Below are 17,065 nucleotides of genomic sequence, written 5' to 3'. Positions count from 1 at the left end.
TAGTGACCATAAATCAGCTTTGCAGACGGAGGGTTTAAAAACATGCAAGCAAAAGAATGTGAAGGGGAGTTGAACTGCAAACCTTCCTCACCAGCAGACAGCCGCCCACACAAGGAAGTGGTTATATGTTTCTAACAGGGAAGGGGAAGTAGTGCATATTTGGAGAGAAAAACGACTAAGGAAATACTTTAGTTCATTCAGAGCAAAGCCAGCGTTTGTGTTGACTGCTCAGAGTCCACGAACTCGGGCTTCTGTTGCAGACTTTGTCAATCCCCCCCACATCTCAGTTTTTTTACGGTTTCCTGGGTAAGTAGAAAAACATGGTTTTGTTTATCTGAATTTGGGAGATTTTTTTCAGATGTGAAGCAGTCTGTAGTCTCGGAATGCTGGTGTTTGTGCCTCACTAACATGACAACTAGAAAGCATGTTTCAGTATTTCGGTGACTTTTTAGCTGAAGTGAGAGATTTTACATGGGCTACCTCACATTGCTGCAAACTCCCTCAGCAGAGAGAACCGTTATGTTTTAAACGGAAACTATGATAGATGGTAGAGGTGTTTTTCTTGTAAGTGGAGCATCTGGCTTTGTCACATTCCTTTCTGGTCTGGTTTTAATTTATTACAAACATTGTGGAGAAAAAAATACTTACTTGCTGTTACAAATGCAAAACCATTTTTGTTTTAAGTATAATTGAGAGAAGTCAAAAACCCCGGAAAGAATTTTAATAGGAAGTTCTAAACTTCTCCATTTTAGTAGCATGTCTACGGAAGTGAACAAGCAGTCATGATGCAGTAGTTTGATTAAGCATCATTTTTACCATTTCATCTCAAAATTACTTCAAATTTAATTTGCAGGAAAAAGCAGCCATGTCTTATCACAGTTTTCTCCTTGAACCTATCAGCTGCCATGCCTGGAACAAGGACCGAACTCGTAAGTTCTCACACTCGCAGCATCTCTTACGTCTTTGGAGCAGTTCCCAGTGTCTAGGGCTAAAGATATCCTTCAGCATCTGTACTGTGTAACCATGTGGGAGCATCACTGCTGAATACACAAATGTTTCTGTCTCCAAAGCTCATCTGATCATGAATCAAATGTGTCTTTTGAGGATTCTTCTGAAGAGAGTTCTGATGAGACTTAAACTGTGCACTGATTTTCATGAACTAATGTTTAACATTTCCTCACAGAGATGGTCTTGTTACCCAAATTTTATTAGACATTTATTAGAGTTTTAAATTGTCCTGTGAACGCCCATTTGGCCCTTTAGAGCCCATCAGGCTCCTTACTGAATGTCTATACTGTTCTGACGAAAGCTACATTTAGGATGAAAAGCTGCATATACTTCTGGAAATGTACAAATGCATACAAGAACATGCATGCCACATGCACACTTGTTTTATGTGGTTTATGATGGCAGTTAGAATCCTTCAGCATCAAAGTGAAGTGCTCTCAAAAATCCAAATAATTCAGGACTATGTTTTATTTAAGAGTTTAGAAAACTGCCTTAAAAGAGCAAAAATATGAAGTCAAAGTTGTGTCTTTTCACTGCTGCCGCCCTGCTTTTCTTTCCATGCTGATGAGAGAAGCAGTAATGACTAATTCCCCCCAGACTTCCTGTTTTACCATGAATGGTGCTTTGTTGCTGATGCCGTACGTCTTCAGCAGACCGCAGAGCAACAGCAGGGAAACGAGACGGCTGAGAATGACTTTTAGGTTTAACTGCTGCTGTTAAAAACATATACGTTTTCTAGCTCACCTATGAAAAGTGTGGGAGCACATCTGCTGTAGCGGGAAATAGAGGCTCTGTCAGAATCCAGCATTGGCCTGTTCCCAATACCCACACTTGCAGCCTTTGCATTTGACCACTTGCTGCTTATGTGACATACTTGCAATATTAGGCCCAAGTGTTCACGTTAGTGTGTAGACTGCAAGTTTATATATAGAACATAACATGCAAGTAAACTTTTTTACAGAGCTTAAATTATAGTTTTAGATGTTCAGATAGATTGCACTTTAAAATAAATTTATTAATGTATGTTCAGTAGTCCCTACTAATGCACAATTTAATTCTGGAGCTTCTAATTAAGTTGCAAACTGCGGTGGAAAACATTTGACAAATTACACATCTCTGCACCAATAAAATAAACACTTTACATTTTCTACCAAATGATATGCATTATCTAATTAATTTAACTTACACTAGAAAATTTTCCTCGACATCTAGCAAATGATTTGATGCACATTTGATAGCCTCAAATACTGCTCCGAAGTAGTGTGGGTATTGGGACAGGCCCATTTTATTTAACACTATTCTGCAGAAACATACTATGTTTGCAGGCTTAAACCCAGCTTCTTAGCATGCCATAATTAATATTAGGGTGTTGCAGGTGGTTGCCAGGGTGTTTTGGGTAGTTCTGCACTGCTCCAAAAGAGCAAAGTGGGGTCCATTTCAATGATAGTCTATGGGAAATTTTCACCTACTTTTTTGTACGCCAGCCTAAATATATCCCACCATCATAAATCCAACCTCTCCTCAACAATCCACACAGTTATACGGATATTATTTATCATTTCAGTTATGTTGGCCATAGGAAAGTGGCACTAATAAACCTTGAATAAACAAGTACTTGCTAATAAAATATTTAGGCTGTTATCCAATCCATCAAGCCAAAGTATTTTTGTCATATGTTTGTGTTAAATCTTTTATTCACTGGATTCCTGTTTTCTTTAGAAATTGCACTGTGTCCTAATAACCATGAAGTCCATATCTACAAGAAAGACGGAAGCAACTGGAACAAAATCCATGTGCTGAAGGAGCACAATGGCCAGGTTACTGGTAAGTCTAGAAGGTTCATCTGACCTACACAGCCACAAAGCATTCATGTGACCAACGCCATCTCATCCAGGCCGTTTCCTCATCACCCAGGCATTGACTGGGCCCCAGAGAGCAATCGTATTGTGACCTGCGGCACTGACCGTAATGCATATGTCTGGACCCTAAAGGGAGATGCATGGAAGCCCACCCTGGTCATTCTCAGGATCAACCGTGCCGCCCGCTGTGTGAAATGGTCTCCTAAAGAAAACAAGTTTGCAGTGGGCAGTGGCTCACGTCTGATCTCAGTCTGCTATTTTGAGCAGGATAATGACTGGTGAGTATCATCACATCAGACATCAGAGGAGAAATGGATGGATAGTGAGCCTTTTCTGGCAGAGATGTTCATCTACTTAAGTTATGAGGCAGATGGGCTCTCTCTTATTTTTACATGACCCGGTTTAATGCAGCAGAGGATGCTGGTACTCACCAACAGCGTTGAATCTTTAGTCGTCACATGCAGTCTTTTCCAAGTGCGACAATGCTGGAGTACAGGTTACACGTTAACTCATGTGATGTGATATCATTGAGCCGATCAAGTGACCATTAAACTCGAAATATTTAAGCCTTCGAGCTGTTGGTGTGAATTCCAGTCGTAGCCTAGGCATTCATACTCTTGCTGCTAGAATGTGATATTGCTTTAATACAGTAAACACTAAGTTAATAATTAATCGCTTTTTTGACACAAGTCACAAGAACCATTTCATTGGTGGAGGGAGAATAGACAAACAAAGGCAGAGCGGAATTGACCAATAAATTCGTTGGTGGCGGTGCTAAATGAAGCTTTGAAGGAATCGGTTTAATGAATGATTCTATGACTCACTCATTTGTTTCATCCCTGAATCACTCAGTGCTTTTGAATGATTCAGTTGAATTAATGATTTAATGACTTGCTCATACATACAGCTACTTGTTTAGTTCCTAAATTATTATTATTTTAAATATAATCAGTTATGTTAATGGACTCCATACTAGCATACTACTGTTATTATTTCTGCCATGCAAAGATATGGCAAATGTATTAAGATGGTTGTATGCTGTTCAGAATTCAGTAGCCATCACATGTGCTGAATTCGGAACAAAGACTACAGAAATATATAACATAATCCTTGAAAGGGTCTTTGATTCAGAGCCACATACTACCATACTACTCTTATTATTTCTGCTGTGGAAAGATATGGTAAAAGTAGTACATATGATAGTATGCTGTTCTGAATTCAGCAAAAGTCACTTGTTTAGTTCCTGAATGAAGAATCACCTCACAAAGATGCAACCTTCTAATTGAGAAGCATCCTGTGGTTTGAGCAAATTATATGAATGAATGATTCTCTGACTCACTTATAAAGATACTTGTCACTTGTCACCACCCACTGGCGAAACTATGTAACCTGCAGAAATGACAGAGAAATACTATAGTGAAAATCCCAGTGCTGACTGTTATACCAACACTCTTGCTTAATTTGAGGACCAGAACTAAAAAAAGGTGCTCAAGGGCACCTCAGTCGTGGTATTGAAGGTGGAGAGAGCACTGTACATTCACTCCCCCCTCCAGAACAAGACTCGAACCCACAACCTTTGGGTTACGAGTCCGACTCTTAACCATTAGGCGACGACTTCTTCTAGGCCTACCAAATTGTATTATCATGAAGTCCATATCTACAAGAAGGATGGAAACAACTGGAGCAAAATCCATGTGCTGAAGGAGCACAATGGCCAGGTTACTGGTAAGTCTAGAAGGTTCATCTGACCTACACAGCCACAAAGCATTCATGTGACCAACGCCATCTCATCCAGGCCGTTTCCTCATCACCCAGGCATTGACTGGGCCCCAGAGAGCAATCGTATTGTGACCTGCGGCACTGACCGTAATGCATATGTCTGGACCCTAAAGGGAGATGCATGGAAGCCCACCCTGGTCATTCTCAGGATCAACCGTGCCGCCCGCTGTGTGAAATGGTCTCCTAAAGAAAACAAGTTTGCAGTGGGCAGTGGCTCACGTCTGATCTCAGTCTGCTATTTTGAGCAGGATAATGACTGGTGAGTATCATCACATCAGACATCAGAGGAGAAATGGATGGATAGTGAGCCTTTTCTGGCAGAGATGTTCATCTACTTAAGTTATGAGGCAGATGGGCTCTCTCTTATTTTTACATGACCCGGTTTAATGCAGCAGAGGATGCTGGTACTCACCAACAGCGTTGAATCTTTAGTCGTCACATGCAGTCTTTTCCAAGTGCGACAATGCTGGAGTACAGGTTACACGTTAACTCATGTGATGTGATATCATTGAGCCGATCAAGTGACCATTAAACTCGAAATATTTAAGCCTTCGAGCTGTTGGTGTGAATTCCAGTCGTAGCCTAGGCATTCATACTCTTGCTGCTAGAATGTGATATTGCTTTAATACAGTAAACACTAAGTTAATAATTAATCGCTTTTTTGACACAAGTCACAAGAACCATTTCATTGGTGGAGGGAGAATAGACAAACAAAGGCAGAGCGGAATTGACCAATAAATTCGTTGGTGGCGGTGCTAAATGAAGCTTTGAAGGAATCGGTTTAATGAATGATTCTATGACTCACTCATTTGTTTCATCCCTGAATCACTCAGTGCTTTTGAATGATTCAGTTGAATTAATGATTTAATGACTTGCTCATACATACAGCTACTTGTTTAGTTCCTAAATTATTATTATTTTAAATATAATCAGTTATGTTAATGGACTCCATACTAGCATACTACTGTTATTATTTCTGCCATGCAAAGATATGGCAAATGTATTAAGATGGTTGTATGCTGTTCAGAATTCAGTAGCCATCACATGTGCTGAATTCGGAACAAAGACTACAGAAATATATAACATAATCCTTGAAAGGGTCTTTGATTCAGAGCCACATACTACCATACTACTCTTATTATTTCTGCTGTGGAAAGATATGGTAAAAGTAGTACATATGATAGTATGCTGTTCTGAATTCAGCAAAAGTCACTTGTTTAGTTCCTGAATGAAGAATCACCTCACAAAGATACAACCTTCTAATTGAGAAGCATCCTGTGGTTTGAGCAAATTATATGAATGAATGATTCTCTGACTCACTTATAAAGATACATGTCACTTGTCACCACCCACTGGCGAAACTATGTAACCTGCAGAAATGACAGAGAAATACTATAGTGAAAATCCCAGTGCTGACCAACACTCTTGCTTAATTTGAGGACCAGAACTAAAAAAAGGTGCTCAAGGGCACCTCAGTCGTGGTATTGAAGGTGGAGAGAGCACTGTACATTCACTCCCCCCTCCAGAACAAGACTCGAACCCACAACCTTTGGGTTACGAGTCCGACTCTTAACCATTAGGCGACGACTTCTTCTAGGCCTACCAAATTGTATTATGAGCTACATTTGATCATTTCAGCAGGCATTCATTACTGTCAAATAACACAGACTAATCAATTGTTTTTATTGGGTGTCTCTAAGATGCTTAAAGTTATGTCTCATTACGCTAGGTGGGTGTGCAAGCACATTAAAAAGCCCATCCGCTCCACCATCCTTTGTTTGGACTGGCACCCCAATAACATCCTTTTGGCAGCTGGATCATGTGACTTTAAATGCAGGTTAGGTTAAATCTTATCTGCACTATTATGTCTCTTTTATGAATATTGCTGTTATATGAACTTCCCATTTTTTAATTCCCCCATCCAGGATCTTTTCTGCTTACATAAAGGAAGTAGAAGAGAAGCCTGCTCCAACAGCTTGGGGCTCTAAAATGCCCTTTGGGGAGGTCATGTTCGAATCTACTGGAACCTCAGGTTGGGTACACAGTGTTTGTTTCTCGGACAGCGGGAATCGTGTAGCCTGGGCCAGCCATGACAGCACCGTGGCAGTGGCTGAGGGAGGAAAGACTGCTGTGTGAGTATTGCCTTTCAAATCTGGCCCTGCACGCACTTGCCTTTAGCACCGTGGCAGTGGCTGAGGGAGGAAAGACTGCTGTGTGAGTATTGCCTTTCAAATCTGGCCCTGCACAAACTTGCCTTTAAAAACCATTAAAAAAAAAATCATATTTACCAAATCATTTCCTTTCATCTCGCCAGCTGCGCTAGTCTGACTTCAGAAACCTTGCCTCTTCTGTGTGTGACTTTCATTACTGAGAACAGCCTAGTGGCAGCTGTAAGTATCTTCAGATGTCAGGCCTTGATGCCAAAGTAATCTGTTTAGATTGTCCCCTCATTTTCATATCAAAGGAAGTAGAAGAGAAGCCTGCTCCAACAGCTTGGGGCTCTAAAATGCCCTTTGGGGAGGTCATGTTCGAATCTACTGGAACCTCAGGTTGGGCACACAGTGTTTGTTTCTCGGACAGCGGGAATCGTGTAGCCTGGGCCAGCCATGACAGCACCGTGGCAGTGGCTGAGGGAGGAAAGACTGCTGTGTGAGTATTGCCTTTCAAATCTGGCCCTGCACAAACTTGCCTTTAAAAACCATTAAAAAAAAAATCATATTTACCAAATCATTTCCTTTCATCTCGCCAGCTGCGCTAGTCTGACTTCAGAAACCTTGCCTCTTCTGTGTGTGACTTTCATTACTGAGAACAGCCTAGTGGCAGCTGTAAGTATCTTCAGATGTCAGGCCTTGATGCCAAAGTAATCTGTTTAGATTGTCCCCTCATTTTCATATCTTTTTCAGGGCCATGACTGCTACCCTGTGTTGTTTGTCTATGATTCGAACAAAGCAGCCATGTCTTTTGGAGGGAAACTCGACGTGCCCAAACAGAGTGCTCAGAAGGGCATGACAGCCAGAGAACGCTTCCAGAACCTGGATAAGAAAGCCACCGCTGACAGCAAAGAAGCTGTCCTGGAGTCTGTGCACAAGAACAGCATTAGGTACGGCCTATTCTTTCAGAAGTCTTTCAGCTTTGTTCCTTTAAGTTCAAAGTTTGTCATTTCTGATCCACAGTGGCATTAAAAACAAGTTTCAAACACCCTCTGCCTTTTATTGGTGAAATAGCTCCACCCCCAAAATCACAGTATGGACTGTTAAATATTAAAATGATATAATAATAGATACAATTCTGTTTGCTGCCACTAGTGGTGCTGAAAATATTTTAAAATCGAAACATTAATATACAACAATAGACATTATGATCTGTTAATGCAATTGTTTTGATCACTTCTTAGCCAAATCTCAATTCTTAATGGAGGAAAAGCACAGTGTGCCAAATTCTGCACCACTGGTATGGATGGAGGCATGGCTATTTGGGATGTAAAGGTACTTGTACTGGTACTTAATTTGTTAGCAGTAGTCAAAAATGCAAAAAGATGATTATAATTATTTAGTTAATTCTGTGTTTCAGACCCTTGAATCTGCAATGAAGGACCTCAAGATTGTCTAGAAATAGCAGACATCAGAACAAAATGTCTTCCGTTCATATTGCTTGCCTTTTAATTTTTTTTAATGCAGTTGTCTATACTTTTTTCCAAGATTATGTTTCGATTAACAGTTTTAGTGGTTTAAGGATTTTATACTGATGAAATTTAGCAAACTGGTTCTGGATGAACCAAAAACTGAATTTTGTCTGAATGTATATGCTGGTCATAGATTGCTTTTCTTGAATTAGTGCAGGTACCTTGCATTGGAGTTTTAATAAACTGTAACTGAAACTAATAAAGTAAACATGATTACTTGCTGAGGTATAACATGCTGAATGCTTCCTGTGTTAACTCAATTTCAATGCAATTCTATGTAATATTTATGAGATGTATAATGAACATAAAAGATCAGTACACCTCTCTCTAAACTACATTTAAAAAGGAATGGAATTTTCAACAGAGGATTTATTTAATCTTTATATGGAACAATTTACATTTTATACAAAAATCATTAGAAAACAGATTAAAGTGGCCTTGGGGGATTAGGGCTCATTGGCTGATGAGAACATAAGTCAAATCATTACTGATGTTGACATTTGTTGATATGCAACATCAAAACATGCTCAAGAGACAATCATGCATAAAAATGATCCCAAGATCCTTTAGAGCTCAGAGAATTCAGGCAGTATCTCTGAATGCCTATACTGTTTGCTTGCTCGGGGTGCTTATTTGGACACACTGGCTAACATAGCTATTGTGAATATTTGGTAATCACATTCATAAACCCTGGTCCTCTCGTTTTTCAAAAGAACCCTGGATATCACATTAAACACTTGACCTGTTCTGGTTCAACTGCCAGACCATGTGACCTGTTTGTTCAGACTGCAGTCCACAGGGATGTCTGAGAGAACATACCCCATTTGTAAGCTAAATGCTGCAACCTTTTACTAAAGATTGATGTTTTAGTGAAATATATTCTGATTTTCCTCTTTGCAAAGGACAAGGCCTCCAAAATAGGGACCTAGCGAAAATGAGGCTCATGAGCAATCATCAGCTGCTGGTATTAAGCATAAATCAAAGAGACAGGGCATGACTTCAACTTACTTCCTTCATTCATTCTTTCATTACAAATAAAACAAAATGTCCTAGAAACAAGTTGATGACTAACTGCCTCTTGAACCCACGTTCATCACAGACTCAAATCAAATCGATACATTGACAAATCACTACTGAGGTTACTTAAATGTTTGTAACTTAAAATAATAAAAAATAATTCAAAGAAATCAGGCCATATGAAGATACTAGGGGTAATTCAAAGCCAAAAAGAAAGTTTTGATCGTTTACCCATAATGTGGCATGGGATTCATTAAAAGAGAGTATTGTAAAGCATGTGTGCGTAGATGCAGTAATTCAAGATAAAACTAAAAACAACTCTCTCAGCCTGTTAAAACCACTGTTCAAACAGTAATTGTAACCAGGCCGTCATGTTAACACGTCATATACATTGTTATTACAGGACAATATTCACATCTTGGTGCCATCACACAGCCACAGATGTTGATGATTGGTAAGGGACTTCAACAACGCCGACACTGCACAGTCGTGTGGTGGGTGACGTAGCAGGCGGCGCAAGCCAGTTCTCTTTCAATCACAATAAAAAAAAGACACAAATGCACAAACACACAAGTGTTTGTCAAAGTTCAAGAGGAGAAATGGCCAGCAAACACATCAGAACCATCCACATGAAAGCAAAGGTTTTCTAGAATTTCTAATCTTGGCACATGTACATGCAAAGCTAAGAAACGGGACACCTGCAGCTTGGATTTCATATTTTGGTCTGATTAAGGACATAACTGGGCATTAAAAAAAAAAGAAAAAAAAAAAGGAAAGCAACGAAAAATTCACCAGGTTTTATAAAGCCACAAGGCTGGGGGAAGGGAAACATCTATACGCAACAACAGACAGAAAAAGGCTACAGCTAGGCTTGCTTTAAAATGATCTCTCTTTTAATCCCTTTCTCTATCAGGTCACACATGTCCATAGCAGCACCAGAGGAGGAAACCCCCCTCTGCAATGTCACTCAGTCGGTTCCGTCTTCCACCCAAGGCGCGACTGGCAGCAGCTCAGTCTGTTTCCAGGATTAACGGAGGCTGCTCGTTCTCTTCGTCCAGGTGCAGGGTGTTCATGTCATCCTCCACTCCAGCACCCCCTACCGCCCCCTGATCCTCAGTGTAACCTGAGCCAATGAAAACCATTCAAGGCCATTTGAACATTTTCATTCTTTGAGTGAAAATGAAAGCTTCTTACCTTTGGCAACAGCAGCACTGTAGGTCTGTGCCACAAGTGGCCGGTCGTGAGCTGTTTGCTCAAGAATTTCATTCGCTGGCTCTGCACTTCCATCTAACCTAAAGGACGAAACACATTTACATGAGGAATTAAATCATTGTCAATCTAAAACTATTTTTTAGATAGAAACAATATGATACAATACAAACGGTTTAATGCAATCCTTAAATTAGAAATGCAGTTTCTACTGCACACAAACAAACAAAAACAAAAACCTAAATTTAAACAATTTTTTTTTTAAATGTTCCAACTAAGAGAAAAAGAAAAAGAAAATCACAGCCAATCAGAAAATAGTAGACATTTAGCATTCATCTATGGAGTGGGATTAAGGACCAATGAGATTTCAGTGTGGTTGGGATTACCCAGCACAACGCATCAAAACTGTTAGTCCTGTTTTAGGTTCACAGTAAATTGTACAGGATACTCAGTAACCAACAAAAATATTCTATGTATATACACACATTGCCGTTCAGAATTTTGGGGTCACTTAAGATATTTTTTCTGAAAGAAATTAATGCTTTTATTTTAATTGATCCCAAGTGGCAGTAAAGGCATTAATGCTTTTCTTTTAAACTTTCTATTTTTCAAAGAATCCTGAAAAACATGATCACCGTTTCCACAAAATTAACTTTTCAATATTGATAAGAAGCGTTTCCAACCAAACCAGCACATTAGACCGATTTCTGAAGCATCCCGCTTTGATATTTCACAGGAATAAATTACTTTGCCATCGCAGGAATGAATTGCGTTTTAAAATATTTTCAAATATAAAACAGTTATTTTAAATTGTAATTATATTTCACAATAATCCTGTTTTTATGTATATCTGATCAAATAAACACAGCCTATTTGAGCATAAGAGATGTTTTCAGAAACCTTTAAAAAAAACAACCCCTTAACAACCCCAAACTTTTACGATGGTATATAGACTAGTAGTCTGATAGATTGTTTTAGCTTGGTGACATTGGATCTCACTTATGCTGTTTCATTAGTGTGCACTCTCCCCCCTCCTGTGGGTCCAGATTGTATAGGTAAAGATAGCCATCTGCTGCAGCCACCAGCAGGCGTGGGATCTTTTGGATTCTAGAAACCAATCACAAGCAAGATAATCACAGACACATCTATCCTGATAGCAGCTACAGTCACTCTCTAGATTGAATGGTTTTCTCACATGGCCAGAGCGCAGATGTTCTTGTGACCTGAAAAGGGCAGTCTGACTGTAGCAAATGCCCTTCCTTGAGAAAACATCTCTGTTACGTGTGCAGGCAGATATGTTGTGGAGGCCATCAGTACTTTCCCAAAGTATCCAGTCCAAGTAGTGGGCTCCTCTTGAGGCCTAAGATGGAAAAACACGAGTTGGTTGCAAAATAACAAATGAAAACGAAAGCTATGCCTATGTTCTGTTTTTAGTGCAGCTTGCAGACCTGTTTTCAGAAGGAGGCTTTATCTTGCTCAAACAAGGTTTTAATCAATAAAAATAAACAGGATTTTGTATTTGAGATATGAGAAGAAGGTCTGAAAACCACTTATTTCAGTGGGCATCATTACACTGACTTCTCTCTCTGGGTCTCCAGCTTAAAAATATGAACCGTCTCCGTGTTGCTTGAGGCAGACAGATAGAGTCCCTCCATACTGAAGGCAAGGGAACAGATGCTCACACATCTGTCGAGGGATAATCAAAGAAAATACATTGTTTTCACTCTGTGTGCTTATTTTAATTCTTGGTGTTTTGTATCAATACAGTAATATAGTTTACTACCTCTTTACTCCCCTCCGGAACTCAAAGAGCTTTTGGCCCTCTGGAATGGAGAACACTCGGATTACAGTGCCCTAAATAATACCAAGAAAAGAGGGTTTCAAAAAATTTAACTTTTTAGGAAGGATACAAGAAACTAAAACTCTTGATCTATTATTCAGCACTTTAAAACTTGAAGGTCAATATGCAAACACTACCAATCAAAACAAAATAATACTTTTATTAATCAAGGACACATTAAAAAGTGACAGTCAAGATATTTATAATGTTGCAGATTATTCTATTCATCAAAGAAACAAAAAGAAGCAAGTCTTGAGCAGCAAATCAGCATATTAGAATGATTTCTGAAGGACCATGTGACACTGAAGACTGGAGTAATAATGCTGAAAATTCAGCTTTGCATCACAGGAATACATTACATAAATAAAAAAAAAGATATTTTAAATTCTAATAACTTTGCACAATGTTACTGCTTTTATTTTATTTTTAAATTAAATAAATGCAGCCTTGGTGAGCATAAGAAACTCCTTTCATAAACATAAAAAATTTAAAAAGTATCAACCCCAAACATTTGAATGGCAGTGCATATAATTAGAAAATATCATAAAAAATTGGAAAAACTGGAGCTACCATTCATTTTCATTATCAACCAAACAACTGTAGCCACTGTATTATAGTTTGAATGAGTGTCACACACACACAGCGCTCTACCTTCTCAGATGCTGTGGCCAATTTAGTGCCGCCTGCATCAAACGCCAGTGCTGCTAGCGGACTATCATGGGCAGGTATCATGTTAGCTGCCCTCTGGGGAGGAATATCACACATACAGACATACTGACCAACCCTGTTTAACACAATTCCGTAAAACCATAATTATGGCAACGGTTGAAACTGAACAGTACTTACCAGATTGACCGTGTCAAAAACTTGTACCTCTCCAATTGTTGCACTTCCCGGATAGGCCAAGTAACAGTTGTCATTACTGATTGACAGGGCACATAATCCTATAAAAGTTTAGTGACGTATTAATAATCACGAATAAAACATCTGTCTGGCTAATACTAATAACAGCAAGGTCATTAGTAACGAGTCGCCACATCATTTGCAAACCTATGCTTTCAGTTCCCCAAACATAAATAGAGCACTAGATCTTTCTGAAAGAAGAACCTGCTACATGTACTTCCCCAATAAAGTTTTGAAAAAACATCACACAAACAATGATGCCCTGATGGCATGCAGTGATACCCACCGGAAGGATTCGGAGGGGTCTCTCGAATGGTATGTAGTACTTTCATATCCCTAATGTTGTGGATATAGAGTGACTCCTCTAAACACACTATCAATCTCTGTGGAAATAAATCAAGATTGCAACATTCTCATACGGTCTCATCACTGGTAATAAAACACAATATTGTAAACATGCGTCGCAGGAAATTGATGCTTGCTGACTCACCTGTCTGTTTAGTTTTACAGCCAGTATAGTGTTTGAGTAGCTGTAGTTGCATATCTCAGTCCCTTTCTTGAAATGACAGACTTTCAGCTTCCTAGGTGCCTTAAGGCTGACAATAGCGACAAGGCTGCTGGAGAACAATCTCTCCACGATGCACACATCTTCTGTGTCAGCTGAGCACAAATACATGAGAATATAAAACATGTCTTATGTACTACACTCATGCAAACATTTATAATGGACTACAGTAGTGGATCTCAGCGCAAAGTCGGAATTGGCCCTTTTTTTTTTTCTTTTTTTTTTAGAAATAGCCTTTGTGCGCAGCCAGCCTTGTATTCTTCTAGGTTCAAAAAACTGTTGTCTATAAAATGCGTTGCACAAATTCGAACATCTGGGTTGTGCTGTTCTGTTGTAAATAAATCTTAACCAATGATTCCTAATTGCATCTACTTCCGGAAGGCCAAATAAAGTGCTTTTGCTTTCGCACTGAAACACAGCGTCTCCCTGACATGCTGCTTCAACATTACTGCTGTTCCTGAAACCACGCCTTCTTTCTTTGGTGAACATTTGGGCGCATTATGCTAATATTTCCACATTGTGACGTAGGTACTAACTTTACAGATCTTCTTTATGCAGCAAGAGCTTGTAACACTCCAAAGAGAAAGGAAAACTTGAAATCGCATCATATGACCCCTTTAACTCAACGGCTCTCCATTTATTATTCAAAGTCTTCCCTGATAATAGAAGCAATATAGTTTAATTAAGCTGCTTGTTTTTTTTCCCAACTATTTTTATTTACAGAAACTGGGAGTATTGATTTGATTTATTTAATTTAATTAACCACGATTCACTTTGAGATGAAATAATACTCAATAACTGTGTGTGCTTCAATAACAAAAACAGTCACAAGGAGGATATGAGTTTAAAATATATATATGTTTAGAATTTTAATTTATATTAGAGTTAGACTATTTTAAAATATATATATATATTAATAATTTATTAATTTAGGTACTTGTAAGCCACCCTGCATCCTCCTTGGAGGTTTGCTGAGGCTCTCGTTTGAGAGCCAGTGGTTGACTGTAAAAATAACAAATCCCTGGATATTTTGAAATGTCTACATCCGGCCTCCTTACTATTTGAAGATTAAACAATACAGACAGGAAAACAGGCTTTATTCTGAACTTAGACAAAGATTAGGAACGTTGAGAGGAACAAAGAGTGCATGCAAGCCCTTCAGCTATGCCTTACAGCATGTACTTGAGTGCTGACTCCCATTATAAAACCATCATTACAATAATGGAAATATAATAAGGATACATTTTTATTTAAAATGTTATTTTATTAAGTAAATTGTAGAGCCATCCTTACACTATAAGATATAATTGTTTACTGACATCTAAATTAAGCTTCCTAGCTGGCCTCTATCGATACTTTTTTAGCACAGCTGGAATGTTCCATTGGAATGTTGCCAATCAGCATCCAGGAACAGAACTATTCGTTTTAATAATTTTCAAGGTCCCTCACATTTTTCAAACTGTTTGTACACCCCTGATTATCTCTGACCTCCAGAGAGAGCATAAAGACATTATCAGCCCCTTCGATTAACTGGTATCATGCCAGAGGTAAAAGCAGCCATACTAGATATGATTTGCATAACTACACAAACTTATGAAAGGCTGACATTAAATTACTATAAAAAGTACTTACTACATTCATAGATTTGTTCCAATTTGTCCACTGATGACAAGGAGAAAAACTTGTACCCGGACTTGGTACCAACAGCTAGGGATCTGGACAGCAAAGAGGTAACAATAATGAAACGCTACAGTAAGTGATTAAAACACAACTCTTTATGGTCTACCGATTTGCTTAATGACTAAAACAGGTTGTTGACCTGATGGTGAAATGTGTTAAAGGGCTATTTGGCAATCCTCGTGGTGTAATGTGACATGCTTGAACTTCAATATACAAAAGCCACGAGACAGTAAACTATTTTAAAGTAGTTTACTTTCTATAGTGGTGAAATGTAGCAGCTGGTATTAGTTATAAAAACACTGGCAGTATTGTCAGTGAGGTGAGCCAGCGGTTACACTGGCACAAACACCAGTGGAGTCTAAATAATAAGCTTTGGCTAACTTGACAGCTGGTTCGTTGGTTACTGGATTCGGAAAGAAAAAAAAACGGCTTTTTTATCAAATTGTATAGAAACTATCTTTCAGGCAGCTAACTTTAAATCAGACAGCCAAAAAACACAAAATGAGAGCTCAGTTTCAAGTCATAGGTTACTCTGGCGTTGCTAACGGTTTAAGCTACTATTGCCGTCTTTCAGAATTACTTCGTTAAACACACAGACACATTTGAAATACAATCAAATGTTAATTTACACCCCGTATTTAAGAGTTCACACGATTAGGCTGACATAAAGCTTCGCAGAAGAGCAAATAGCCCATGTAATTTTCTCGTTAGCATGTGCGCTAGTGCTTCAAGTCTCGTGAGTCAATTTGTCTGGCGTTAACGTTACTTTACAGGGAAAAAAACTGGGTGCTGATTTATTAAAACAAAGCTGCATTAACACATCGTGGACAATTGTCTTAAGAGAGACCAAATTAAAAGCCAGAAAGCAAACACCAGTGACTGTTTTAGCTGGTTAACACGCTTTATCCTCATATCACCAGCACTGGAGAAATGAGACACGACACAAAGAAAGCGCTCCCATTATAACGAACGAGGCTTCGCACGACTGCAGTGCCAATTATTCGATGATTATACTGACAGCATTGTGCTGTTGTCGTGTAGATGGGCTGTTAGGCCAGCAGTAGCGTGGTTCTTTTCTTACGTGTTATCCTGATTAAAGTTGGCGAAGAGCAGCTGGCTGCAGCCGGCCTCTCCGCTCTGACTGGCCAGGTTCATGGGCTCGACACCATTTACAGATTAAGCCGAAGTGAAAAGGGCTCAGATGTGGGTTAGATCAGTGAAAGCTGGTGTCGTCTCGCACTGCCATAAGTTCCACCCTCGTTCCAATGAATGTTGTTGTTTTTCTCCAGCCACTGTTGCACCTTTTCGAGCGCATGCGCACTGGCTGCTGCACGCATTCTAATTAAAGGGAAAGGTGCTCTATTTCTCACTAAAGTGGAAATGCTTTCAAATGATTTGCAAAACGTTTACACAATTAATTTTAGAGGCTTCCCAGTGAGCCTCTTAATTGAGAATATATAAGAGACTAGCCTTTATTGAGGTTCTCAAAATGTTTGACTCTGCCGTCCACATGAACGCAACTT

At 39.1% G+C, this 17,065-nt stretch overlaps 2 protein-coding genes across 5 annotated transcripts; one reads left to right on the top strand and one right to left on the bottom strand.

Annotated features, from left to right (window-relative positions):
- Positions 1-60: 60 nt before the first annotated feature.
- On the top strand, positions 61-8,631 carry LOC107581715 (actin-related protein 2/3 complex subunit 1B-like). 3 transcript variants are annotated; one of them, XM_016267350.1, is made up of 11 exons: positions 61-306; positions 854-929; positions 2,728-2,756; positions 4,517-4,592; positions 4,683-4,905; positions 6,376-6,483; positions 6,572-6,778; positions 6,961-7,036; positions 7,550-7,746; positions 8,041-8,131; positions 8,217-8,631. In XM_016267350.1, the coding sequence occupies exons 2-11, from the start codon at positions 866-868 to the stop codon at positions 8,253-8,255; spliced, it is 1,110 nt and encodes a 369-aa protein (XP_016122836.1). In that variant the 5' UTR covers positions 61-306; positions 854-865; the 3' UTR covers positions 8,256-8,631. The 3 variants fall into 3 exon arrangements, with proteins under 3 accessions (XP_016122836.1, XP_016122837.1, XP_016122835.1); XM_016267349.1 differs by lacking the exons at positions 4,517-4,592; positions 4,683-4,905 and adding an exon at positions 2,923-3,145 and having other exon boundaries at positions 62-306; positions 2,728-2,832; positions 8,217-8,630; XM_016267351.1 differs by lacking the exons at positions 4,517-4,592; positions 4,683-4,905; positions 8,041-8,131; positions 8,217-8,631 and adding exons at positions 2,923-3,145; positions 7,820-7,889 and having other exon boundaries at positions 2,728-2,832.
- Positions 8,632-8,712: 81 nt separating this feature from the next.
- wipi2 (WD repeat domain, phosphoinositide interacting 2) lies at positions 8,713-16,860 on the bottom strand. 2 transcript variants are annotated; one of them, XM_016267346.1, is made up of 12 exons: positions 16,624-16,860; positions 15,495-15,577; positions 13,788-13,957; positions 13,584-13,680; positions 13,241-13,338; positions 13,046-13,138; positions 12,338-12,408; positions 12,127-12,240; positions 11,750-11,914; positions 11,554-11,661; positions 10,540-10,637; positions 8,713-10,468 (listed from the first exon to the last, which is right to left on the bottom strand). In XM_016267346.1, the coding sequence occupies exons 1-12, from the start codon at positions 16,695-16,697 to the stop codon at positions 10,356-10,358; spliced, it is 1,284 nt and encodes a 427-aa protein (XP_016122832.1). In that variant the 5' UTR covers positions 16,698-16,860; the 3' UTR covers positions 8,713-10,355. The 2 variants fall into 2 exon arrangements, with proteins under 2 accessions (XP_016122832.1, XP_016122834.1); XM_016267348.1 differs by having other exon boundaries at positions 8,715-10,468; positions 12,133-12,240; positions 16,624-16,859.
- Positions 16,861-17,065: the final 205 nt, after the last annotated feature.

Source organism: Sinocyclocheilus grahami, unplaced genomic scaffold, assembly GCF_001515645.1.
Source record: "Sinocyclocheilus grahami isolate Dianchi unplaced genomic scaffold, SAMN03320097.WGS_v1.1 scaffold37.1, whole genome shotgun sequence".
In the NCBI taxonomy this organism is placed as follows: Eukaryota; Metazoa; Chordata; class Actinopteri; order Cypriniformes; family Cyprinidae; genus Sinocyclocheilus; species Sinocyclocheilus grahami.
The sequence above is the reverse complement of the archived record's forward strand: the minus strand, read 5'-3'. Positions and strand labels throughout refer to the sequence as shown.

Excerpts from the sequence above, each read along its gene's own strand:
- LOC107581715 (XM_016267350.1), top strand. The coding sequence starts at position 866 with ATGTCTTATCACAGTTTTCTCCTTGAACCTATCAGCTGCCATGCCTGG. Across the intron at positions 2,757-4,516 it reads TGTGTCCTAATAACCATGAA|GTCCATATCTACAAGAAGGA; the intron begins GTCCATATCTAC and ends TATTATCATGAA. Across the intron at positions 7,037-7,549 it reads AGAACAGCCTAGTGGCAGCT|GGCCATGACTGCTACCCTGT; the intron begins GTAAGTATCTTC and ends TATCTTTTTCAG.
- wipi2 (XM_016267346.1), bottom strand. The coding sequence starts at position 16,697 with ATGAACCTGGCCAGTCAGAGCGGAGAGGCCGGCTGCAGCCAGCTGCTC. Across the intron at positions 13,339-13,583 it reads GACCCCTCCGAATCCTTCCG|GATTATGTGCCCTGTCAATC; the intron begins GTGGGTATCACT and ends AAACTTTTATAG. Across the intron at positions 11,915-12,126 it reads ACCCAGAGAGAGAAGTCAGT|GCCTCAAGAGGAGCCCACTA; the intron begins GTAATGATGCCC and ends TTTCCATCTTAG.